Raw genomic sequence first — 27915 nt, 5'->3', positions numbered from 1 at the left:
GTTCATCTATGATTAGGTGGCTTCTGATTCAATTATTAAACTCTCTCTCTTTCTCTTTTTAAAGATTCAAAATGGATAGTATAGAAGAACCTCAGAAAAAAGTCTTTAAGGCTCGAAAAACAATGAGAGTGAGTGATCGTCAGCAACTTGAAGCAGTGTACAAGGTCAAAGAAGAACTGTTGAAAGCTGATGTCAAGCTTGTAAATGGCAACCATGAAAATGGAGATTTGGACCCAACCTCACCTTTGGAAAATACGGATTATGTTAATGACAAGGAGGAGGTGAATGGCATTGAAGAGCTTTGTTTTGACCCTGAAAAAAGTAAATCAGAATGGAAAGAAGCCTCTTGTACCTTAAATGTTAATATAAAAAACAAGCAGGATGATGATTTAAAGCATGAAACTTCGTCTCCTAATAGTATAGCTCCTGAGCTAGTCTGTAAACTGACTCCTGAACCAGCTTCTGAGGAGCCAGCCTCTGTTGATCTGGCTATGGGAGATCCAGCCTCTGGAGATTCAGCCCCTGATGGTCTGGCCTCTGAAGTATTAACCTCTGGTGATCCTGCCTCTAGCAATCCCACCTCTGGTGATCCCACCTCTGGCAATTCTACCTCTGGTGATATCACCTCTGGTGAAATAGTCTCTGGTGAAACAGTCTCCAGTGAACCATTCCCTGGTGAATTGGTCTCTGGTGAATTGGTCCCTGATGAATCAGTCTCTGGCGAACCAATCTCCAGTGATCCAGCCTCTGGTGATTCAGCTTCTGGTGACCTGTCTTCTGGAGCACTGGCCTCTGATGATCCGGCCTCTGGTGATCCATCTTCTGGTGATCCACCCTCTGGTGATCCAGCCTCCAGTGATCTGGCCTCTGATGAACCCACTTCTGATGAACTGGCTTCAGAATCAGCTTTTGATCCCATCTTTGAACCAAGTTCTTTATCAGTTTGTGAAGCTGTTCCTGATACTGACAGTACCGAGCCTAGTAGTAATAAAGGTGATGATTTTCTGGAAAAAAATGGGGATGATGAAAAGTTAGACCAGATTTTTTCATTTGATGAGAAAAACAAAGCTGATAGTAATATCGATGCTGATGACGAAACCCTAGAAACAGATGATACAGTTATTTGTTCAGATCTACCTCCTGAAAATGAAAAGAAGTTAAAGGAAGATGCTGTTACAGAACCTGCTCTTGGAGAGGAGGCTATATCTAGCAGTATGGAAATTGACCAAAGTGAAAAGAATGAAGATGAAAATTCTGCAGACCTTGCAGAAACCATTAGTGAAAATGTTACAAAAGATGACAAAAATGATATTGCCTTGGAAAATACAGATTCTATGGAGACAGATGAAATTATTCCTATTTTAGAAAAGCTTGCACCAGCTGAAGATGAACTTACTTGCTTTCCTAAAACTTCTCTCCTTCCAATTGATGAGACAAATCCAGATTTGGAAGAGAAGATGGAAGGTTCTTTTGGTTCACCATCTAAACAAGAAAGCAGTGAGAGTTTGCCAAAAGAAGCCTTTTTGGTCCTCTCTGATGAAGAGGATCTTTCTGGCGAAAAAGAGGAGTCTGAAGTTATATCACAAAATGAAACATGCTGTCCAGGTTAGCACATTACTTAAGTTTTAAAGATTTTGATTAGGTTTAATAAACTGTTTAATAAAGCTTTGATAAAGCATTCTTAAAAGTTTAAATGTTTTTTTAGTTGCTGACAAAGTTGAGAGTAATGGTGACTGGAATGATCTCTGAACTTCACAGATTCTTAACAGAATTTAGCAGTATTGTGTGAGCAACATTGTGTGACTTGATAAGAAGGAAGTTAAAATAATTGGAAAATTTGGCCCTTGCCCTTAAGGGGCTTATAGTCTAGGAATAAAGAGATAAGATGGAACAACGTAATACTATGAGATAACAGTTTCAAGTCCGTACATAATTGATCAAGGTCCTAACAATTGTTCTTGCTATCACTTAGCATCCAAATAGCTTACTATAGTGAAAGCCTACTGTTTAAATTATTTGCTTCAAGTGTAACAAATCACATTTTACAATTACTTTTCCCAGTGAATTATGATTCCTTTAATATTCTTTGTTAGAGAATGACCTCACCATTGCTAGAGTCCAGAAACCTTGAAGACTGGTAATCTATTTGATAAAGACTTCATCCATTTGCTTCCTTAGCCTTGATTTTCTTCACCTGCATTTTCTGAATGATCTCTCTGTAACTTATATCTGTTTTGATTGTCTTCTTTTCTTTTGTTGGATCCCTGTTACTTTTAGATTAATTCCAAACCCTTTATATAAAAGGTATATAAGCTTCATAGTTTGTTCAAAAGCCTATCTTTCCATCTCTTTTATTATTCCTGGAGAAAAAGGAAAGAATAAGAAAAATCCTATTTTGCTTTCACGGTTAAACTCAGACATGATTTCTGTTAGAAACTTTCTCAGCTCTTTTCAGAGTGGCATTAATACCTTTATGTTCTTGTATCATCATTCCCTTAGCCTTCGAATTCTAAGAGGAATGACCTTGTAGAATGAAACATAGCATTTGGTTTCTAATTTGTTCAAAAGAAATAAGAAACAGGCCTAGGAAACACAGGGGTGTTTTTCCCCCCAATATATTATACCAACTTTTGGAGGCAAAGATTTTTTTTCTCATTAAAAGATTATTTCATTTCCAGAGAGCATTTATTCATTATTAAAGCTATATTGAGAGACAGGCGAGGCTGTTTTGGTTCTGGGGATTTAAAGATAAAATTTAGTACTTGCCTTCAGGATGCAGACAAAAATTCAATTGCAGGACATTGAATACAAAGCTGTGAATACACTAATAATGTTAAATTGGTATTCTGGGAGTAAAGAGAAGGGTAACTTTATAAAAAAAAAGATGTATTTAGAAGAGCACTTTCTTTTCACTATCTCTATAACAGAGTTTTAGTGAAGATCATCCCTCTTCTTCTTCTTCTTTTTTTTTAAAGATTTTATTTATTTATTTGACAGAGATCACAAGTAGGCAGAGAGGCAGGCGGAGAGAGAGGAAAGGAAGCAGGCTCCCTCCAGGGCAGAGAGCCCGATGTGGGGCTTGATCCCAGGACCCTGGGATCATGACCTGAGCCGAAATTAGAGGCTTTAACCCACTGAACCACCCAGGTGCCCTGAAGATAATCCTTCTTAATTGTAGTTCCGTCCTACTTGCTCAAGCCAAAAATCTTGGAGCCATTCTTACTTTTTTTTTCTTTATATCGCATCTCACCAGTCTGTCAGGAAATCCTATTGGGTCTATCTTCAGATTAGATTTAGAATCCAGTCTCTTTTCATCCACTATCATCACCCTTGTTCTGAGCCACCATCATCAGATCAAAATAATGCTTGTCCAGTAAATATTTGTGGAGTGAATGAATTGATAATATAATAGAAGTATATCAGGGAGGACCTTGGTTATAATGCTAAACCATTCTAATAGTACTTGGGAGCCACTAAATGATTTCAAGCAGGAGGAGAATGGCATAGTGAAGTTAAATTTTGGAAAGATAATAGGTAACCATATTTAAGGTGACCTTAACTCATTCCTTCAATAAGTATTTATAGAGAAAATGGTATTGGGGTAAGTCCTTAAAAAACCTTTTGGTAGTCATAGGAGATTTCAGATTATTATTTAATGATTTTATACATTTTACCTTTATGTCATGGTTTTGATAATAGGGACCATCCTTCTCACTTAATGCTATTAAGCCACCCATGTTGCATACTTTGAAAATTCAGACTTGTGTTTATTTTTGGTTACTTACTTTTATTTATTTAAATGATTATTTATTTATTTATTTATTTGAGAGAGGAGTGAGACAGATAACGAGCTCAAGTAGGGGGAGGAGCAGAGGGAGAGGGAAAAGCAGACTCCCCACCTAGCAGGGAGCCCCACACTGGGGCTCATGTGGGGGCTCTGTCCTGGGACTCTGGGATCCTGACTTGAGGTGAAGGCAGATGCTTAACCAACTGAGCCACTGAGGAGCCCTAGTTATTTGCTTTTATTTTATCTAATTGTATGCTATTATCAGAGTAAGTGTAGTGATAAATTTAATACCTTAGCTTATAACTAAACTTTTATTTCCTGCCCTCCCTTCCCCAACCCCCAAGGAAATTTTGTATGTAATACATTTAAGTATAGTTTCTTCATTGGTCTTAACACTGTACTCTGTTCTCTTTACATGGGAGAGAAATCTGTTACAGTAGTCCCCTTTTGTCGTGGTTTCACTTTCCATGGTTTCAGTTTTTGTGGTTTTAGTTACCCACAGTCAGCCATGGTCTGGAAGCAGATTATTCTCCTTCTAACTTATTCTCAGTAGTGTTAACTTTCTAGGTCAGTATAGTCTAATGCTGCATCACAATACGTATATGTCATTCATCTCACTTCATCTCATCACATATGCATCTTAACATTTTACATCATCATAAGAACTGTGAGTATAGTACATTAAGGTATTTTGAGAGACCATATTTATATAACTTTTACTATAGTATATTGTTATAATCATTTTATTATTAGTTTTTGTTGTCCATCTCCTGTGCCTAATTTATGAATTTAACTTTATCACAGGTATATATGTATAGGAGAAAACATACAGGGTACTACATTACTATCCACGCTTTCAGGCATGCAGTGGAAATCTCGGAACATAGCCGCTGCAGATAAAAGAGGACTATAGTGTATGTCATTTTTATTATTGTGTACCTTCTGAGATATTAACTTTCATCATTTTTTATTCTTGACTAATTTTTTTTAGATTATTTATTTGAGAGTGAGCTGGAAGAGGGGTGGAGAGGCAGAGGAAGAGAGAGAAGCAAACTTCTTGCCAGGCAGGGAGCCCGACATGGGGCTCGATCCCAGGACCCCGATATTTTTGACTAATTTTTAATGTTTTCAGAACTCAGTATAAACTGAAGTGCTGAGGACCGCTTCTTCCCTCTAGCTACTAACATTTATGTGCTGTACTAATAGGAAAACATAAACCTCTGTCATTTCAGGCACTTCTTTAGCAAATTTGTTTTAAATACAACAGTTATGATAGCTGTGAGCAGCAACAAAAAATAATGAAAGAAATCAGAAAGCAAATAAAAAAGCCATTTTAATTTTACAATTGTAAAAGAAAGGCCTAAGAAAGTATTGTAGATATACTGAGTGGGCCTGAAGATACTGTCATAGTATTGCATAGTCCTAGATGATGACTGATATTCATTAGATGATTAAAATGATAATCTGTTTATTAAGAAGGCTTGGAAAATAAAGATTTCTGTCTGGAAAAGTTTAAACACCAGTAAAAGAGGTCCATGTATTAGTTGATCTTTCATACACTTTCCATGCCATGTACTCTTTCTCTAGCTTCTGTTCCATCTCCTTCCTCTTTCACGGTCGTTCTTCAAGTTCTTTTAATAGGCTAGCACTGTTTTTTCTCCTCCTATTTGTTCTTTAACTTAATTGGATTTTGATTTTCATCTTGGCAGTCCCCCCTCCTTTTTGTTTTCAGTGAAGTGACATTTATGCTCATATTGTTAAAACCAGGGGTTTAAATCCAAAACTTTGTCTTTATCGCTCACACTTGGCTGCTTTTTTTAATAGTCCTTCCCTCTTGAGACCGTCTAGCTTTTTGGCTCTGGCATTCTCCTTTTTTAAAATCCTTATTGGCCCTTCTCATTCTGTTTCTTAATGGAGAAATAGGAGGGAGAGCTCTTTTCTACCTGCTTTTTTTGTTTTATAAACATTGTTATTTCTTAATATTTTAGAGGAGAAAAATATGTTTTACACAAAACCAGATTTTACACTAAATTTTGATATAATTTCCTTCCAAATTTTATTTCAAATGAAAAATGTATCTGTGGTTGATTTGTTTTTCCCTTTTTACTCTCTAAGATAAATATGATGAGTGTAAGTGCTTATGAGGATAATTGCATAGGAGTGGAATTTCATGGGTTTTGTCTGTTTTTGCTTTAGGTTAATAGTGATAGAATTACTGTGGTTTAGTTGATTAAAATTTAGTGATATTTTATTGTCACTGTTTATTTTGTTCAGCTAAAGTTCTTTATTATCTCCATCCATTTATGTTCAGTTATTTCCTACTGTATTTGGTTTTTCTTTGTGGAACCTCTTATTCCTATACATTGGTAGAAACTGCAGATTTTTCTTTTCAGAGTTGAAGATCAAAGAAGCAGGTTTTGGAAAGGGAAGTATAGGAGGGACATCAGTTTCAGGTGACTGTTACTGCCTAAGTTAGATAGGTGTATTTCAGAACAGAGGTTTGGACTGTCTAGACAAATTTAGGAGCAGATAGCATATACTTCAACCTTAGTTGAAGTTGAGTGATAAGATGGGATCACCTCAGTGATAATCAGTGATTATAAATGGAGACGAGAGGAGGTGTAAGAACTGAGCTCTTGACATTCCAGTGTTTAGAGGTTGGGAGATAAAGAAGAAACTGGCAAAGAACATCAAGAAAGAACAGCTCTTAATATGTCAACTGTACTTCCATAATAAGAATAAAAACAATAAATAAGTATATTAACTAAAAAGAAAAGAAAGAGCAGCTTTTCTGGTAGAAAGAAAATCAGGAGATTTTGTTATCCTAAAGGTGTCAAGTAAAGAGGATGTTGCAAGGAGGGAGTAATCAGCCCAATTTTGTTTATGTATCAGATGCTGCTGTTTGTTCAAGTAAGATGGGAAACAAATATTTAATAACCTGAAGATGATTTGTGACCATGACATGGGTGGTGGAATTGAAAACCTAATGGAGATTGGGTTTCAGAGAGAATGGGAAGAGAATTGGAAATGATAAAATATAACTCTCCCCCCCTTAAGTTTTGCCTTAAAAGGGAGCACAAAAATTCACTGTAGAAGGTATTATTTGGAAGATTGTATTAAATAAAGCTTCAAAAAAAATTTCTGGAAATGTCTTATTAAGTAATGCCACATTTTTCTGATATGCTTTGTGAAGTTGAGAATTTTTATATTTATTGGCCACTTGTATTTCCTTATCTATAAATTGCCTGTTTATCTACTTCGCTCATTTTGCTAATGGATGAAATTATCTTCAGTTAATCTATAGGAATTTTTTGTTTTGTTTTAAATATTCTCATAGAGTCAGTAATTTCAAACACAGGATTAGTAAACTATAGCCTATAGGCTCTGTTTTTGTCAATAAAGTTTTATTGGAATAGAGCCACATCTGTTTATTTACTATTACATATTGTTTGTCACTGATTCCCACTACAAGGGCAGAGTAGTTGTATCAAAGACCATATGGCCCACAAGACTGAAAATATTTATTTTTGGGGCTTTACAAAAAATGTTTGCCAATCTCTAAGGTGACACTTATTTTTGTCCATATTTCATTGGACTAATGAAAATGGGAAACTAACTATGTATTGTCCTCTCCAGTACACTTTTTATACCTTTATCTTATGAAATCTTATTTAAGATAATAGTCACCAGATAGATGATAAACATCTCCTTTGTCTCATTTCTTTTCCCAAAGTTTTTAGGATTACCAAAGTTACAAGATATGGTATCAGTTCTTAGTGAGCTTACTTATTGTCTAGTCTGGTTGAAAGGAAGGAATGCCACATATAGAACTGTATATGAAGATGGGCTAACTTGCCATAAGTCTATACTCAAGACTAGAGGAATTAAAACAGAAACTATGAATGAGGACAGATTCCAAAAAAGACCATCTTAACCTGAGTATTTGGATGAGTTTCAGGCATCCCATGACCTACTTGAAATTATATATAAAAATGTCTGTGTGCATGGGCCTTTGATTACTATTCTGGGTTTAAGCAGGTCCACTCTCAGGTTCTCTAGAGGCTTTATAAACAAAAAATTAAATATAGGACCTTGTTCCTTTCTGTAAAATCTGTTAATACCATTTTTCTTATCCCAAGTTCTTTCCATTAAGTAAAACTGAAGTATAAAGTTTAATCCACTTTGTCTGTTTTAAAATTCCAGTAAGTGTTTTAAAGTGTTTAGAATCTAGCCGTATCTTCCAGGCATATCTGGAAAATGGGAATCGGGTAGGAGGAGGTTTTGAGAAAATGGAGAAAGCTCAAGCTATGTTTGACATATTTATAAGAGGAGAGGGAGCTAACATATGATTAAGAGACAGCTCAAACCAAATTGTTAGGCCAGTTGCTCTGCTGTATTATGGCTGATCTGGCTTGTAGTTACCCTGAGTGGAGCCATAGCTAATTTTGTTCTTTGGGTGGTATCATACATAATTTGCCAGATAAAGACTGTATAAACCTTCATCTCAAGCAACCCAGTTATTCTTTGTCTCTGGAGACTCTGGGGACTAGGAAACTCAGGAGTCACCACCCTCAGTATTAAAATCAGGAGGATTTGGAAACCTATATGTAGAAAAAAATGCTTTGTAATGAGTTTGTGATCTACAAGGGAGCAAAACATTTTCATTTCATTGAAACTGGAGTTGAGGGATAGGATCTTAAAATATTTCTAATGAGCATAGTAAATGGAAAGTTAATTTTCTAATACTCATTTATTTATTTTTATTATGCCTTTCTTTTAAAGTTTAAAAATAGTTTTAGTAGGGATGCCTGGGTGGCTCAGTCTGTAGAGCATGTGAACTGTTCTTATGAGTTCAAGCCCCACATTGGTGTGGAGCTAACTTAAAAAAAGTTTTAGTAATCTTTATGTGCTGTTTTGTTTTGACTGTTGTCATGTTTTATAGCTTTATTGTTTTACCTTAGTGTGAAGAAAATATTTTTAAGAGCCTTAATAGGTTCATCATTGATCCTCATAATCTGCCTGTTTTCACCTAAAAGGTCTTTACAGTTATTTTAGCCTTGACTTCTACCATCAAGGGCTGTTGGGATTAAACCCTGTTGTTTGGAGAAGAAATGCCATATCAAAATCTTTTTATAATGTTATATTCCTTGTGATTATGTATTTAATTTTGGTTGTAGGATATAATGAAACCAGATGCTTTATTGAAAACCTGGGGAGCCAGTTTCAGTGATGTAAGGGGGAAAAATAGAAACCCAGACATATTAATGGTTTGTTCTTCTCCCCCAGTTCATGATTAAGTTAGTTGAGGTAATAGATTGACTAAAGATCCTTTCTGGTACCTGTGGGGTTTTATTTATTGTAACAATGTAGTTACATTTTTAGCAAGATATTTTTGTTAGCACTCTTTGTTATATTTTATATGCCTTTTGAAAATTACTGAAACCTTTTTGAACATTGGACTTTCCTCACCTAAGTGATGGTAGAAATAGTGTTTATTGTATAGGATTATTCTAAGGATATATAGTACTGTGTGTCATACACTTAACTCAGTTGTTGGCACTGGCATCAGTTAACTATTAAGTTAAACTTTTGTTGTCTATTTATTTATCTTTAATTAATTTTTTAAAAAAGATTTTATTTATTTATTTGACAGATACACAGCGAGAGAGGGAACACAAGCAGAAGTGGGAGAGGGAGAAGCAGGCTTCCTGCTGAGCAGGGAGCCTGATGCAAGGCTCAATCCCAGGACCCTGGGATCATGACTTGATCCGAAGGCAGCCACTTAAAGACTGAGCCACCCAAGCACCCTAACTTTTGTTATCTTTTTCTTTTTTATGAACTCTCTCATAACCATTAAAATAACTTAATAATTTTATCTGGTTAAAATGTTAGATGTTTTAAATTTGGCAGTACTTGGTAATTTTTGTAATTGTCACAACCACTACAGTATTTTAGGGTTTTCTTTTTTCCTTTTTTTTTTTTTTTTTAAAGATTTTATTTATTTATTTGACAAAGGGCGGGAGAGTGCTCACAAGCAGGGGGAGTTGCAGGTAGCGGGAGAAGCCAGCTCCCTACTGAGCAAGGAGCCATATTACAGACTGGATCCCAGGACCCCGGGATCATGACCTGAGTTGAAGGCAGATGCTTCACTGACTGAGCCACCCAGGCGCCCCAGTATTTTAGTTTTAATAATTGAATGTAATGGAATCTAAATGCTTTAGAGTAGGTTTTATTAATCTACTGTTGACAGCAAATTACTAAGTAAGATTCTTTGTTTTATTTTTTTTATTTTTTTTTTAAAGATTTTATTTATTTATTTGACAGAGAGAAATCACAAGTAAGCAGAGAGGCAGGCAGAGAGAGAGGAGGAAGCAGGCTCCCTGCTGAGCAGAAAGCCCGATGTGGGGCTCGAACCCAGGACCTGGGATCATGACCCGAGCCGAAGGCAGCGGCCCAACCCACTGAGCCACCCAGGCGCCCCAGATTCTTTGTTTTAAAATTTATACTATTTTTTTCCATGTTTAAGAGCTTTTTATGAATTTGTAGGAACATTTGAAAATGAACTTAGTCATTCATTTCTACCAATCCATGCTGTGTTCCCTTTTTAGTCCTAAAATTTCACATTTTGAGACTGATTTTATAAAAGCATATTAACTGGATTGTTAATACCAAAATTGTAAATTACAGTGAGCTTCAGTAAATACTGATGGAAGTAAGATTTCCTTTTCTGTTTTTGTTACAGCAGAAGTAGAAACTAATGGAAAGGATAGCAAACCTGAGGAAGAAGAACAAGTAATAAATGAAGATGAAAGACCTTCTGAGAAAAGTAAGCATGTACAAAAAACCTGAACTAGTTTAGAAAAATAGCTATTCATTGTTTCTTCTTTTAAGGCTATGGAATATATTTCCTTTCTTGAGGTAATTTAAAAATTTTGCAGTTTAGGTAAAACACAGTTAAATCATTTTATTGACAGCTAACCTAAGGATTTTTGAAAGTATTATTTTCATATACCTCAGTATTTTGTTTATACTTTTAATTGTTTTATAAGAAAAATTTATGCTTAATATTTAATAAGGTACTACTTGAATGTCTTGAGATAAATTGTTTAAGATTTATGTTTAGAGCATGGAGCTATAAGAATTTTGTCGGAGGTGATACAAGTTAATGAAAATATGTGTCTCCTCAAGGTTCCTAGGCTTCACGGGAAAGGGGACTTGATGGGACAGGGTGTAGTTAGGTTTATAAGATAATCATTGGACTAGAAGTCGGGAAACCTAGGTTCTGTATCTCTCTTTGTCATTCTGGTTTCCATGTATGACTAGATGAGTCATGATTATAAGGGAAGTCATGAAATAGAACTGGATTTTTAAAGTAGGCACATAGATAAATGGGTATAGAGAAAAGCAAAGAAGGATACTTATGGTCACATAAGGTCACATAAGGACATAAGGAGATTTTAGTATTTTTATGTTTTATATATTGAAAAAGATACCAGATAAAATTTGATCTCATGACTGTATTACCAGTATTTGGAATATAAATTTTCTAAGTTAAGATCTTTGAATATCTTTACCAGATTTACTTTTATAATGACACAAATTTTACTGTTTTTATTTATTTGAAATTCATTAGGACATGTTAAAAATAACTAGCCTTGGGTGTCTAGGTGGCTCAGTTAAGTGTCTGACTTGTGATTTTGGTTCCAGTCATAATTGGAGGGTCATAATCTGAGGGTCGTGGGATTGAGCCCTGTGTGGGGGCTCTGCACTCAGCAGGGAGTTGGCATGAGATTCTCTTCCTCTCCTTCCACCCTTCTCCCCCCGCCCTTGCAAATCTGCGAGTTTTTTTTCTCTCTCTCAAATAAATAAATCTTTTTTTTTTTTTTAAAGATTTTATTTATTTATTTGACAGAGAGAGATCACAAGTAGACGGAGAGGCAGGCAGAGAGAGAGAGAGAGAGGGAAGCAGGCTTCCTGCTGAGCAGAGAGTCCGATGTGGGACTCGATCCCAGGACCCCGAGATCATGACCTGAGCCGAAGGCAGCGGCTTAACCCACTGAGCCACCCAGGCGCCCCTCAAATAAATAAATCTTTAAAAAAGAAGAGTTACTAGTCTTATGTTATTTTCCTAAGGCTAATGATGAAGATTTTTTCTAAATGCTGAGGAAAAAAATGTATTGAAGAGGAGGAAATAATTAAAGCTATTAAAGCTGCTATGTACAGCTGATAGATATCTGTGACATGAGAATGAATATTATATTTTGTAAGGGGATTCATGTGCACTATAAAATTTAGCAAAGGGAATGAATAGAAGATGATTTCTTCTCATCTCATATTCATATTTTAGGTGGTTCTCTATCTTAATATGATTTCAAGAGAAGAATCTTTTATGTTCACATTATACATTGCTTAGCCCTCAGGGTGTTCTTGTTTAGCCTACTGAAAATAAGTTCAGAGTTTAAAAGCTACCTATCCGTTTTTCTAGTCTCTAAAACAATTCATAAAATTGCTGAGTGAGAATGATACTGTGATAACTAGGAATAATATTTAGCTGAGAATGGAAAAGAAGCATTAGGATCTGTAATAAAAGTCATCATGCTTTTTTGTCCTCAGGTGAATTTTCCAGAAGAAAACGTTCTAAATCAGAGGACATGGACAATGTACAGTCCAAACGTCGTCGATATATGGAAGATGAATATGAAGCAGAATTTCAAGTAAAGATTACCGCCAAAGGAGATATTAACCAGAAGCTACAAAAGGTGTTACAGATTATAAGTTAAAAACGATATTAAATAATAAATATGTGACCATTTTTATTCTTCTAGGTTTTTGACATTATTCTGTATTTTACTGACATATTTAGGTTTTTCATAGAACTTAAAGTGGTTGAGCTTATTCTTAATAATTTAATTTTAATTTTTATTTATTTATTTTTAAAAAAGATTTTATTTATTCATTTGACAGACGGAGAGACTGTTTGTGACTGTCATTTGACAGACTGCTTGTGAGCAGGCAGAGAAACAGGCAGAGAGAGAGGAAGGGAAGCAGGCTCCCTGCTGAGCAGAGAGTCCGAAGCGGGGCTCGATCCCAGGACCCTGGGATCATGGCCTGAGCCGAAGGCAGAGGCTTTAACCCACTGAGCCACCCAGGCGCCCCAGTAATTTAATTTTTAAAACTGATTCTTTTTAAAGGAGTTTTTGGATTTTATTTTTTCTTTCATATTGAATTTTATTCTGTGGAAATGTTAGGGTCTTATATTTTAACTTCTAAAAAATACATTAACTTTTTAATCTTCATTATAAGGTGGTTTTATGGTTGTAAGTTCCTACATTGTAACTCATTGTTATGTTCTTTAGGCTTACTATTAAAAATAGTAGGGACAGGGCCTTAGAATGACTAGGGAAAGGAAGTATTTAAAATATAAACTTTAGAAACATCTGCCTGTATCTGTGAAACTAGAGTTAGAAATATTGAAAATATGTAGTATTTAATATACTTTTCTAAATGTGTTAACAGATGTGTATGACAGATGCCTTTTTAAGAGGAATATGAAAGTCCAGTGAAATTAATTTTTTAAAGTCTTACAGATGTAATAATGAAATTATAAATAATCTACGTTTTAGACCAATGTCCTTTTTCCAGTAAGATACAGTATAAATACTCATATTAGAAAAAAGCAGTTAATTAGTGAGGTGATAAAAAAGTGCCATTTTTCTTTCCCAGCTTTTTTTGTCATACGGAGGTAATAATGTTTAGTCTTTTTTACAGAGCTATTATAAATACGAAGATAGGTATGTGAATTTTGAAACTTATATGTATACTGAGAATATATTCCTCTGGAACAGTGTTACTCAAGTATGGATTGTGGACATGTACTATGTATTCTATTTGTTAGGGACCCATAATAAGATAAATGATGTAAGTTGTAAGTAGACATTTAGAAATATTTTATAGAAATTTCATAGTGCAGTGATATTCTTAGTCTCACAAAAATATCATGTGCGACAGATTAGAAATTTTAAAAACTGGTCTTTTAACTGATTTCCTTCGAATCACAGAAGGTATGAGAAATAAATATTAAAACCTCAGTATAAAATCATTTATAAAATTTTACCCTCTGGAAATTTTCTGTTTTTAGTATAATTTTGTCATAGTAGACACATGTAGAAGTAGAGGCTTTTAGCAGATATCATTGTGTCATGAATGCAAAAGTGTTTCCCTTGAAATTAATCAATACATTATAACTATCTTACTAGTCCTTAAGAATATTTACTCTTCTTTGCTTGCTGAAATGCCTTCTTTGACTGTAACAAAGAAATATATCTCTTTAGGTTGTACAATGGTTGCTGGAAGAAAAATTGTGTGCACTACAGTGTGCTGTATTTGATAAGACTTTGGCAGAATTGAAAACACGAGTTGAAAAGATTGAATGTAACAAGAGGCATAAAACAGTTATTACGGAACTACAGGTTCGTATACTGATTTGAATTGTATACCCATGTGTCATTATTTTTATTACTTGTTTTGGGGGATACATTTTCAAAGTTGATAATAATTACATTTAACTTCTAAATATTAGAAGTAAAAAGAGGCACCATTTGTTTGCTAGGGCTGTTGTAAAAAAAGTACCGTAAACTGGTAGCTTAAACAACAGAGAAGTACTGTCTCATAGCTCTGGAGGCTAAAAGTCTATGACCAAGGTGTTGGAAGAACTGGTTCTGTTCGAAGGCTGTAAGAAAGAATCTTTTCCATGTGTCTCCTTCCTCTAGCTTCTGATGGTATACTGACAGTCTTGGACATTCCTTGACTTGTGGAAGTCTTTTGTCTTCATATGGCACTATAAGTGTGTGTGTGTGTGTGTGCGTGCACGCCACGCACCCATATTTCCCCTTTTTACAAGGATACCGGTTGGATTGGATTGGGGCCCATCCTACTCCAGTATAACCTCATCTTAACTAATTACCTTTGTAAAGACCCTCTTTACAAATTGAATCACAGTCGGAGAATACTTAGGGTTCAGACTTCAATATATGAACTTCTCATATAGTTCAACCCATAAGAGAGCCTTAGTCACTGAGGAAAGGCTGGTATTATCTAGCATGTCGTAAGTACCAAATAATATTTATTGTAAGTGATTCTTTTTATATTAACCCACTTCCTGCCATGGATCTTATGATGTAAAGATATTAATTTGTTAATTTATATTTGTTAATGATTTTTACTTTTCTTTTTTTATTAAATATAACTATACACATACATATACATATAGTGCCAGAGCTTCTAAATGACTGAAATGAACACATGATAACATGCTGTAGTAAATCATTTTATTCCAAGACTAAGAAACTGGAAATTTTTATCAGTACATTCATCTTGTCATATAGTAAATGCGTGGTTTCTATTTTGCTGTCTGAAATATGAGTTTAGTCTACAGAGGCTGAGTTTGCAAACCACTTGTAGACCCTTACTTTATAAATGAGGCAAAAGGGGTCCATGAAAATAAAGTCACTGTTTTCTAGTTATAAAGCAAATTGCAACCAAATGTGACTAGAATTTATATATTTCTTAGCCTGAAAGTTATTTTCTTGGGTTCATATTTTTAATTTTATTTGAAGTGAGACTTTTTAAATAATATCTTTGTAGTAATTTTGTTAATGTACCATGTAGTACGTTACTAGTCCTCTTTCTTACCTTTAGCAGATCTTTCTAATAGTGATAGTGTTGCTTAATTATTAAACTTTATTTTACTAATATGGTCGAGAATTTTGAATTAGAATTTTAAAATGTTTGAGGATTTAAAAAAGTGGTTTCATTAATTGTTTCTCATTTTGTGTTTTTAAAAAAATCTGAGACTTTGACTCCCATATTCTCATATAACATGCAAGTTCAGATCTCTTAATACTTAATAAACTTTTCACTTTGATGTTACCTGGTAGCCTCAGAATCTGAATCCTTTAAATGCCAAAACATTCTCTTCTCTACAGATAAATCTCCCATACCATTGTTCCTCTTACTTGTAATTCTTGAATTCTTAGAAAAATCTTCTAGCAATATCTTCCCGTTTTTCTTCTCATTGATAGTTTTTGAGTTCTTGGAAATTGATTTCTTTCAGTCATTTCACATATACAGTGGATTGCCAAATTATAACTTTTATTTCTTACAAAAGTCTATTTTTTGCTTCCTCTCACTTTTCACAAGGCACAGGTCCATTTACATGTGGATTTTTTTCAGTTAATATGGGTTTAGTCCTGTAAATACATTTTCCTTTTCCATTCCTTTGATTATAGCAATAACCTTTTACATGATTACTCTGGTTCTATTTTTTAAGTCCTTACTGGTCCTTCCCAGTGATTGTACTCATCTTTCTAGAATACTGTTTGTTTCATTCTCCTCTGTGTAGTCCAGATTCCTCAACAAAGTGCCATCATTCATTTTTTAATTTTTAATTTCTGGATCTCCTAGTTTTTGATCTACTTTTCCTAATACCTACCAATTGCTACACTGTCCTACAGAGTATCAGTGTTCATAGTATTTTCATTTTAGGCCTTCAGCTTCATACTGTTTCTCCCATTTAAGTTACCTGTAGTGATCTGCCCTTACCATGCTATTTATTTAAATTTTACTAAGCTCATTTAGTTCCTGTCTCTTTCTGGGTTTTTCTGATATTTAGTTTTTTATGGAAGTAAAATTCAATAGCAAAATAACTGTTTTTACTTTACAATTCACTGGCATTTAGTTCATTCACATTTTATGACTCTCATCTCTGTCTAGTTATAGAACATTTTCATTAACCCAAAAGAAAACCTTATGTCCATTAAATAGTCACTTTCCCTTTCCCCTAGTCCTTGGCAACCACTAATCAACCTGTCTCTATTGATTTACCTATTCTGCATATTTTTTTATGAACAGAATCCTACAATATGTGACTTTTTGTGTCTGGCTTCTTTCTCTTGGCATAACATTTTCAGGGTTCGTACACAATGTAGCATGTATCAGTACTGCATTCCTTTTTATGCCTAAGTGATATTTAATTATATTTATATGCTCTTGAAAGTATTTGTATACTATTCAAAATAAGTAGGTATTCAAGATGTTAAGTGTAATTTCCAGAATAATCATTAAAGAAAAAAACTAAAATATATATAGATATATAGTATATAATATAATTGGTATGTGTTATATAAATGGTTGACCCTTGAATAATGCTGGGCTTGGGGTGCTGATCCCCTCCCCTGATATAGTCAAAAATCCATGTATAACTTCTTTTATTTTTAAGAGAGGCGGGGGAGGTGTAGTGGGAGAGGGAAGAGAGACTCTTAAGCTGGCTCATGCCCAGCACAGAGCCTGATGTGGTACTCAGTCTCACAACCCCGAGATCATGACCTGAGCCAAAATAAAGAGTCGGATGATTAACCTACTGAGCCCCCCAGGTACCCCGCTGCGAAGTTTATTTCAATTAATACACTTTCTGCTCTAGAATTTCTATATGTTTTCTTTACACAGTTTCTGTCTCTTTGATATTCTGCTTAGCAAGACATTGTTTTCCTGTTTCTTCTCATTTTTTTAAGCTCTTTGTCCATTGTTTCTTTTAGCTCCTTGAACAGATTTTTATTCACTTTATTTAAAGTCTTTGTCTAGTAACTCCAATACCTGAGCTATCTTTCTTTTCATTATTTTCATTCTGTGAATGGCCCATACTTTTTTTTTTTTAAGATTTTTATTTATTTGACAGAGAGAGATCACAAGTAGGCAGAGAGGCAGGCAGAGAGAGAAGAGGAAGCAGGCTCCTTGCCAAGCAGGACCCTGAGATCTGAGATCATCACCTGAGCCAAAGGCAGAGGCTTAACCCACTGAGCCTCCTAGGCACCCCTGGCCCATAATTTCTTATTTCTTGTTTCTTTGTATGCCTCCTAATTTTATGTTGAAATTTGAGTATTTTGAATATTATATTGTGGCAATTCTGGGAATCAGATTTTTTTCCTCACTACCCAGAGTTTGTTGATGCTTCTTGTTGTGATTTGTTGTTTGTTGGTTTATGACTTCTGAAATGTTTTTGGAAAGTATAAATTCTTTGTTGTGTGGGGCCCCTAAAGTTTGGTGTTTCATTAGCTTAGTGGTCAGGTGATGTTCTGCCAGTTATCTTAAATGCTTGAAGCATAAAAAAAGAAAAAAGGAAGAATGAAAAAAATACTCACCCAGTCTTTGCAGATTGGCTCTGTTGAGGCACTCCTTCAGTGCTAATTAACCAGGCCATTTACAGCTTGCCCTATCCAGCTTGCCTTATCCTTCACTTCTACTTGCTTAAGTGAAAGCTTAGGGTCTTTTCAAGCTATTTTTTGCCTTTTTTCCTCTGGTCATTTGCATAGTCTCTATTCAAGAGCTTTTAGAGTCCCTTTTGTGTCATGTGTCACCTTTCCCAACCTTTTCTTACCCAGGCTTTTCTCTTTATTGTTTGTCCAAATTGTTGTCCTTTGCCTCAGGCTGCTTTGCCAAATCTTTTTAGGAAAAGCTGTCTGGGATGCTGCTCCAGCCTTGGGAATTACTTGAGTTGGGTGAAACAAAAGCTGGCCTGTGTGCTGGGCCTTAAGGGAGATGCCAGTGAAAATAAGGTCCATATGCTTCCTGTGGCACTAGAAGCCTGCACCAGGCATGCTAACTGTCATCTTCACAGCCACTGCTGATCTGGGTGTGAGGAAAAATGAATAGACAACCTAAAAGACCACAGTGCTCTCTCACTGCAAAGTAGCAGCTTTATTCTTCCCTAGGTCTTCCCCTTGGCTTTTCTGAGTTTTTTTTAAGTAGGCTCTGTGCTCATAGTGGGGGCTTGAATGCACGACCCTGAGATCAAGATGTGAGCTGAGATAAGGAGTTGGACCCCAGCTGAGCCACGTAGGCACCCCACTGTTTGGAGTTTTTGAATAGATTCCAGAGTTGTGCAAAAGTTGATTCTAAAAATGTATGTCAGCTCATTAGTTGCTTTTGGGAAAGGAATGAACCCTGAAGTTCCCTACTCAAGTCATTTTTGGTGATATTTATCACTCTGTTCTTGTATTTTTATTATAATTACTTTTGCGTTCTCCAGTATTTAAAGCTTACGTATCACATACTTAAGCAAATAATTACATACTTTGCTAAATTATTTACTGTTTTTTAGTTACAGCTAACAATAAACATTTTGAAAATACTACTGTGTATATATACTATATCTCATTCCATAGCAGTTGATGAGTACATCTTCCCGATTTGCATATTTATATTCACTTATTATATCTGACTGACTTTGGCATTTGAATTTTATAATATTCAAAGTTAACACAATTGAAAACAAATACTTAAGTTGGGTACAGGTATTTTGCTTTAAGGAATAAATTAATAACTAATTTTAGTATTAGGGCCCTCTTTTTTAAAACAGCAGTTACTATAAAAATTCACTTTTAAGAGACTCATGATCCTTTTGTAATAGTGTAAAAATGTATAATACATTGAAAAATTCAGTGAGAGAATAGAATTGAGTCATGTAGACTTTATCTTTAGAGGAAAATTCATGAAGTTCTCTTTTCTGCTAAAATTTTTAAGGTATAAATTTCTCCGTAGATACAGGAAAGTAGATTTTTGATTGATTTTCATATTGTCTTTCTTACATATTTTTCAAATAAGCTAGTTTGGGATTATTTAAAATCATTTTTAAGGTTTTAATAATTGATTTGTTGAGTGATATGACTTGTCCACTTCCTCTTATTAAAACCTGTTTTAAATTACTGGCTTGTTTCCTTATTTCTGTGTACTAAATGTATTTTTATTTATTTATTTTTTAATTTTTTTTTAATTTTTTTATTTTTTCAGCATAACAGTATTCATTATTTTGGCACCACACCCAGTGCTCCATGCATCCGTGCCCTCTACAATACCCACCACCTGGTGCCCCCAACCTCCCACCCCCCACCCCTTCAAAATTCTCAGATCGTTTTTCAGAGTCCATAGTCTCTCATGGTTCACCTCCCCTTCCAATTTCCCTCAACTCCCTTCTCCTCTCCATCTCCCCTTGTCCTCCATGCTATTTGTTATGCTCCACAAATAAGTGAAACCATATGATAATTGACTCTCTCTGCTTGATTTATTTCACTCAGCATAATCTCTTCCAGTCCCGTCCATGTTGCTACAAAACTTGGGTACTCATCCTTTCTTTTTTCTTTCTTTTTTTTTTTTTACAGGTTTATAAACATATATTTTTATCCCCAGGGGTACAGGTCTGCGAATCGCCAGGTTTACACACTTCACAGCACTCACCATAGCACATACCCTCCCCAATATCCATAACCCCCCCCCCTCCCAACCCCCTCCCCCCATCAACCCTCAGTTTGTTTTGTGAGATTAAGAGTCACTTATGGTTTGTCTCCCTCCCAATCCCATCTTGTTTCATTTACTCTTCTCCTACCCCCTCAACCCCCCATGTTGCATCTCCTTAAATGTATTTTTATAAGAACTGAAAATAATTTTCAGCATCGGGATAGCTTGTATATTTCTTTAAGGTTGGTTACCTTTCTTTCTTTCTTTTTTTTTTTTTTTTAGATTTTTTATTTATTTAATTGAGAGAGAAAGAGAGCAGGAGCAGGGCATGGGGCAGGGGTTGAGGGGAAGCAGACTCCCTGCTGAGCAGGGAATGCAATATTCAGGGACTCTTGAATCCTGACCTGAGTGTGAATCATAGCCTGAGCAGGGATCATGACCTGAAGTTGAAGGCAGACGCTTAACTGACTGAGCCACCTAGGTGCCTAAGGAATTGGTTACTTCCGGAATCATGAAAAAGTTTTTGTGTATTTTTGCTTTTACAGAGATGTCAAATGGTAAAATAAATCTCAACATTATTTCCATGGTTTTAATTATTTTTTAAATTATAAGGTAGTATAATTTTTAGATTTATGTATCTGATGCATTGTCAAGATGAGAATTCTAGTAACTTATAAGAAAGTCTTAAAATGGAGATAGTTGTCATTTGCTGTGGAGTCAGTAGCAAATGTGTAATAAAAAGAGAAATTATCAACAAATATTTAGCTTTTCTACCCCTCCCAGACCATAACCCCCTCACCAAAACATACTGTCAGATAGTTGTAGAGAGGAAGTAAAAATGGAAATTCTCCACTTTTAAAATCAGAGCTGTAATTAAAGTACTACATATCAAAACCTGTAATGAAAGCCACAGCAGTATTCAAAGAGAAATTTATAATTTTAAATTAATTACTACTGAACAGGGAAAGAGAAGTTCATCTTCTGTGCTAGGAAGAGACAATTATAAACTAAACTCCAGAAGGAAGAGAGAGTTAATAAATTAATGAAATGTAAAAAACCCAAACCTTTTTGAATACTGAGCAATGAAGACAAAACCTTATTCTTTTGTGAAGACTAAAAGTAGATTAATTTTTTATTTATAAATAATGAGTACAAATAAACTACATAAGGATTGAAAAAGGAGACAAAGATCCAGAGGAGATTCTTTAAGAGAACATTATTATTATTATTTTTTAAATATTTTATTTATTTGACAGACGGAGATCACAAGTAGGCAGAGAGGCAGGCAGAGAGAGAGAGGAGGAAGCAGGCTCCCTGCTGAACAGAGAGCCCAATGCGGGGCTCGATCCCAGGACCCTGGGATCATGACCTGAGCCGAAAGCAGAGGCTTTAACCCACTGAGCCACCCAGGCGCCCCTAAGAGAACATTATTATATATAACTTTATACCTATGATGTCCATCTTATTTAGTAAGGAAGTAGAAAGCCTAAGATTGTAAGAAACTCTGTTCAGATTATAATCCATATCATATTTAGTAGGGATCATGGAAGTATTTCCATTGAAGTTGAGACTAGGACAAAGGCGTCTGTTATCTATGCTGCTATTTGGAGTTTTGGTGACAGTCTGAGTAATAAAATAACGACAGGAAAAAGAAATTAAGAGTAATGATTGGGAACACAATAGAATTAATTTGGCAAACTGTAGAGAAAGTAAGAAGTTTAGAAACTACCTGATTGAAGAAAAACTTTCTAATAGTTTTTCTGTATATCAACAATGAACAATGAGAAGATATGAGATAAAGGTTTCACATATGGTAGATATTTAAAAATGAATAAGTAGTTAAGAATAAAAGAAAAGAAAATTTTAAGACCACTGTGAGGAAAAAGGACAGAAAAAGAAAATCTGAGTCAACAAGTCAACTGTAAATGTACTATGTTCCTAGATAAGAAGACTTGATCCCTTTCAAATTATTGTACAAATTCAAAATACTCAAAATTTCAAGTGGATTTTTTTAATGGAAATGGAAAAGCTGTCAACACACCCTGGAAGACAGTATTTCATTGGTCATAATTTATAAAATGCTGTTTTAAGTAGTTTTAACTGAAAATAGCCCCCCACCAAGTAAATCCATGACTGTCTAATCCAAGAGACAGTTTTGAATAATGGATATATGTATCCATTTATTCAGTAAATTTTTTTTTAAAGATTTTATTTATTTATTTGAGAGAGAGACAGTGAGAGAGAGCATGAGTGAGGAGAAGGGCAGAGAGAGAAGCAGATTCCCCATGGAGCTGGGAGCCCGATGCGGGACTCGATCCTGGGACTCTGGGAACATGACCTGAGCTGAAGGCAGTTGTCCAACCAACTGAGCCACCCAGACGTCCCTATTCAGTAAATTTTTTGAATGCTAATATTTAGTTAAGTCAGACTTGATGCTTGATTAGCTCTTTTCTCAGATAATTATTTCCTAAGCGGTTCCTTGGTGCATAATTTATGCAAGGAAATCCCTGGTTTGCCTAGCTTGCTAAATAAGGCTCAGTGTGTCTGAATCGCAACAATTTATGTGACTTATATTTAAATAGCTACCCTTATGCCTATATAAGAAATAGATATGCCTAAGAAAGAAACCAAGAGCAAAATGAAATAAAAGTAGTAAAGACATAATAATAGAATATCCCTTTCCTAGACTAAAATCTGACTTGTTTATATAGTTTCTTAAAAAAATCTCACATAATACTTACTAAAATAGAGACCTAGTCTTAGATACATTATGCCAGATATTTTGAATTACAATTTTGAAAAATTACACAGTTTCCTAGATTAAAATAAGAAAAAGGCTGGTTTTTTATTTATTTTTTTTATAATATTAAATGGCAGACAGCAAGTCAGTGTCCAGATTTTGATTGATAGCTTAATTTTTTAAGTGATAAAATCCTTTTTAAAAAGCATTTAAATATTACAGATGTATATGACTTGAAAGTGAAATCCTCTTTACATTCTCCCTCACTGCCTACCAATTCTAACCTCTAGAAGTAACCACTTTTAACTTTGGTATTTATTCCTCTAGACCTTTCCATATATATATATATGTGTGTGTGTGTGTATATATACACACACATATATATATAATGTACAAAATGAGTTTTAAGTAAAAGTAGTGTAATAATACTCTACAAACTATTCAACTTAAAGGCTACCCACCAGGTAGACCCAAGAATGAAAAACATTCTTGCATAAACTGTGGTACAGAAAACACCTTCCCCTATATCTTTCTTGAAAAAAATTATTTGAAATATTTTAATCATAGGAAGGTAAATCCATATTAAGAATATAAAATTATGCTGTATGTCTTTGGTATTAATAAATATGCATAAATACTCAAGTCCTAAGGAAAATCTTCATCCTCAGGGTCATATGTGATTGAGTTCATAGGCTCTCTCAATGGACTTAAATACTTTGTTAGGTTTGGGGTCTCCTTCAGAAGTGCCTACTTTCTGAAAGAAACTTTAAAAGTAAATAATATCATTTTCTTTGTATGATATGCTTATATTGGATAAAAGAATTTTTCTGGAAGAGTTCTTCCTTAGGTGGGCCTCATGAACACACTCAGAAGTTTAATTTAAATTTCTTGAAAATATATTTAACATAAAATGGCAGCAGCAGTGGGGTGTTTGGATGGTTCAGTGAGTTGAGTTATCTCTTGATTTTGGCTCTGGTCATGATCTCAGGGTTGTGAGATCCAGCTCCCGCTTTGGGCTCTGTGCTGAGCAGGGAGTTTTTTGAGATTCTTTCTCTGTTCCTTCCTCAGCTTGTACATGTGCTTGTGCCACTCACTCTCTCTCTAAAAAACAAAACAAAACACAAATAAAAGCTTAAAAAAATTTGGCAGCATGGGGCGCCTGGGTGGCTCAGTGGGTTAAAGCCTCTGCCTTCCGCTCAGGTCATGATCCTAGAGTCCTGGGATCAAGCCCCACATCGGGGGTGGGGGGGTGGGGGGGTGGGGGGGTGGTCTCTGCTCAGCGGGGAGCCTGCTTCCCCCTCTCTCTCTGCCTGCCTCTCTGCCTACTTGTGCTCTCTGTCAAATAAATAAATAAAATCTTAAAAAAAAATTGGCAGCAGCAGTTAACAGCAACAAAAACAACTAGTTGAGTATTATATCTGTACTTTAGTAAAAGACTTAAATACAAAATAATCATGTGGTAATGAGATAATTTTTTTTTCCTGTTTTTTTCCTTAAAGTTTCTGTGAATATGTATTTGAGCAAATATGTGATCAAGCAGCTTATGTAAGCAGTATAAATGATGAATAAATAATTTTACTGAAATGTTAATAGCAAGGTAACATTTTTGACAGAGTATTAAAATTAACATAATATGAAAGTGTTTCAGAGTAATATTAAATGACCACACATACTCTGCTGTTGAATGTACAAATTAGCAAAGCCTTTCTGAAAAAGAAATTGTCATTAAATATTTGAGAATTCTTAGATAATTTAGATATAAATTAGCATTTAGGTAAGAATCATTTAGACAAGAGCTTTAAAAATATTTTCTCTCTCAGAAGTTATATTTTGTGAGTGGTACCCAAGGAAAGAATTTTGAAAGAACAAAATTGTTAATTGCATTATTTGACTATAGCAGTACATTGACAAACACTGAACATTTCCATTGGGAAATAGAGGGTATAAACAATGATTCAGTATATTACACATATATTCATAAGGCATGGCATTGGGTCTTTTATGACTTACAAGTGTGTTTAGTACAGAATTATCAGAAAATTGTATATTTACAACATACTGAAAAATAACAATAATAAAAGTCCCCACAATTACACATGCTCAGAAATGTACTGGTTTGTGAGTTCTAGGAGGGAAGAAGCTAACCTTCTAAAATTAAGAGTGTTTACCTCTGGGTATTGAGTTCAGAGGTCATTTTAGTTTTCATTATGATTTTCTATATTTTCCAAATATATATTTTATAATCAGCTTGCCTTATTTTCTTTGCTGTTGGTGATTTTCTCAGGATCCTTTGATTTGTGGGTTTCTTGTGATGTATATATGAGTTCCTTTTTAATCCCATTATGTTACTTGATTTCTGTTTCATTTTTGCTTTTTTTTAGGCCAAGATAGCCAGGTTAACCAAACGCTTTGGAGCAGCCAAAGAAGATCTTAAGAAAAGACAAGAAGTAAGGATATCTATTCTTGCATAATTAATATTTAGTTTTAAGTGGTAATCTTAGGAAATGGTGAGTTAGGAGGAAAGTCTTCCTTTATTACAGGTCTGAAATTTGCTTTCATTCTGTGTACTTCCTGTATGTTCTTTCTGGAGCCACAACTCTAGAACTAATTATTAATCCTTTTCTAATCCTCATTTACTGTTTGCATGTATCAACACTTATATTAATCTATTTTACAGCATTCTGGAAGTTATATTTTCATTTCATTTTTAAAATTATCTTTGGGATTTGTCTTACCATGTTTTTTTTCTTTTTACATTCTTGTCAGTGTCCCAGTCAAGTCTCTTATTTCCGCCAAACTATGTTAGTTAGTGTTCTGTTACCTGGAGTAGTCCTCTTCTCTTCTTTGCTTCCACTATGTAGTTAAGTCCAAACATCGTAGCATAACATAAACTCCAATGTATAGCCTACCTTTTGCTTTTTGTTATTTCCTTAGTTATTCTGTAATACATACTTTTATTTATTTATTTATTTTTAATTTTATTTTTTATAAACATATATTTTTATCCCTAGGAGTACAGGTCTGTGAATCGCCAGGTTTACACACTTCACAGCACTCACCATAGCACATACCCTCCCCAATATCCATAACCCCACCCTCCCTCTCCCTGTAATACATACTTTTAATATAGCACTTGTATATTGCATTATAGTTTTTAGTTTAATTTCTTTCTTTTCCTCTTGACTTTTTTTCCTATTGGAGCAAATTATATTTCTTTGTCGTGAGAGCTCCATTGTGTGGCACTTAATAATTGCCACTAAAATTATTTCAGTAGTAATCATTATTACTATAGGATTTTTCTGTCTTCATTGTGACATCTTCTTTACTAGACTTTAAATAAAGTTATTTTGAAATAATTATAGATGCACAGGAAGTTGCAATGTAGTACATAGACTCCTGTGAACTTTTCACTTAGCTTTCCCCAATGGTAAAATTTTATATAACTGCAGTATAATATCAAAACCAAGATATTGATAAAATTCTGTTAAGTAGTCTGTAGACATTACCATTTCTCACCAGTTTTTATATGAATTTATTGTGTGTGTATGTACACATGTGCAGTTCTATGCAGTTTGATCCCATGTATAGATTTGTAGAACCTCCACCATAGTCAAGGTCTAGAACTGTTCCATTACCATGAAGGGACTCCCTAATGCTGCGTTTTTACAGTTTAAACCTACCTCATTTCCCCCCACACCCACCTGTTCCTGTCCCCTGGCAACTGCTAATCTGTTCTCCATCTCTGTTGTTTTTACTTAACTTTGTAAACTCTGGTTGCTCTTTTTTCTTGAGCAATTGATAGTTTTTATCTTTGTTCTACACAGACTAATCTCACCAAACCTTCCTTTGGCCATTCCCAAAGATTCTTTTTATTATAATTATACAATTTCCTGATTCACTTTTTCAGCTTCATTTATTTGTCATAATATAAAAACGCTATTTTATTTTTCAGATTAGAAAATTGATGTAAATCTTTTTTAAAAAAAGATTTGATTTATTTGAGAGAGAGAGAGTGAGAGAGAGAAAGTGCACAAGCAGAAGGAGAGAAAGAAGGGGAAGCAGGCTCCCTGTTGAGCAAGGAAGCCTATGTGGGGCTCCATCCCAGTACCCTGGGATCATGACCTGAGCCGAAGGTAGACATTATGAGCCACCCAGGTGCCCTGATGTAAACCTTTTTTTAAAACCTTTTTTATTAGCTGTGCTTGAACCAAAGAAAGGGCTTTACAATTTTTCCTTTGTTTTTGTACAGTACTGATTTCCACTTCTTCCCTTTTATCCTTATGTTTGAACTAAGCAGCATGCTGCCCACCATATACTTCCCAGTGTTTGTCTGTTTTGCTTTCAGAACTACTTTCTAGTTCTTCTTCTTTACATATTTAAAAGTGACAGACAGAGACACACTTTAAGAATGATATGAAAATATTATAATCCCTGAAAGGTTTGTTATGGAGAGCTGTAAGTATTATGGAAACAGCAAATACTGTATAATTCCTAAAGATTAGAAAAGATTAATTTGAACAATTAGGATATGTGGTGCTTGAAGAAAAATATTGAGGTGGTCTTCAAGCTTTCACATTTTGTTCCTTCGTTAATTAGCTTTTGGGTAAGGCCCGTTTTACATTGCCAAACTGGGACATCTTTCTACCCATTCTTGTTAAATTTTCTTTTTGTGAGAGATTTCTAGAAATCTCAAGAATTTGTTCACTCATGTCCTAATTCTGTTTAATTATGGCATCCAATATAATTTTACATCTGTGTCATGCTAGGTTTTAAAAACCAGAGAAATACAGAATGAAAGTTTAAAACTTTAGTTCTCCCCCTTATTAAAATAAATAAATAAACAGTAATACTTTAAATGCTTTCTTCTATTTAGATTTGCTCCTTGATCCTCTGATATTAACCAGTTAAAAACAAACCCCACCATGCAGGTTTGTCTTAAAATATTTTCTATTTTAATTTTTAAAAGAGCAGAAAACCCTCATGGGCAGTTTGCTGTTAAGTCCACATTTATAATCTAATCTGTTACTGTCTTATGACTGTTATCTCTAACTTCTGTCCTTTCTGGTTCTTACTGTAAAAGAAATATGAAGATACTTCTCAT

General features: G+C 34.7%; 1 protein-coding gene across 6 annotated transcripts in view; it reads left to right on the top strand.

The window, feature by feature from the left end:
* ATF7IP (activating transcription factor 7 interacting protein) overlaps positions 1–27915 on the top strand; it is a 124164-nt gene that overhangs the window by 55807 nt on the left and 40442 nt on the right. For 5 of the 6 annotated variants that reach the window (XM_047743092.1, XM_047743089.1, XM_047743093.1 and 2 more), the window contains exons 2-6: positions 65–1605; positions 10530–10613; positions 12401–12546; positions 14119–14256; positions 25196–25261. In XM_047743092.1, coding sequence (XP_047599048.1) covers positions 72–1605; positions 10530–10613; positions 12401–12546; positions 14119–14256; positions 25196–25261 — 1968 coding nt within the window. In that variant the 5' untranslated portion in view covers positions 65–71. The remainder of the gene's footprint in view (positions 1–64; positions 1606–10529; positions 10614–12400; positions 12547–14118; positions 14257–25195; positions 25262–27915) is intronic. The other variant, XM_047743091.1, reaches the window with a different exon arrangement.

Source organism: Lutra lutra, chromosome 8, assembly GCF_902655055.1.
Source record: "Lutra lutra chromosome 8, mLutLut1.2, whole genome shotgun sequence".
Taxonomy (NCBI): domain Eukaryota; kingdom Metazoa; phylum Chordata; class Mammalia; order Carnivora; family Mustelidae; genus Lutra; species Lutra lutra.
Note: the sequence above shows the minus strand (reverse complement) of the source record. Positions and strands in the feature narration are given on the sequence as shown.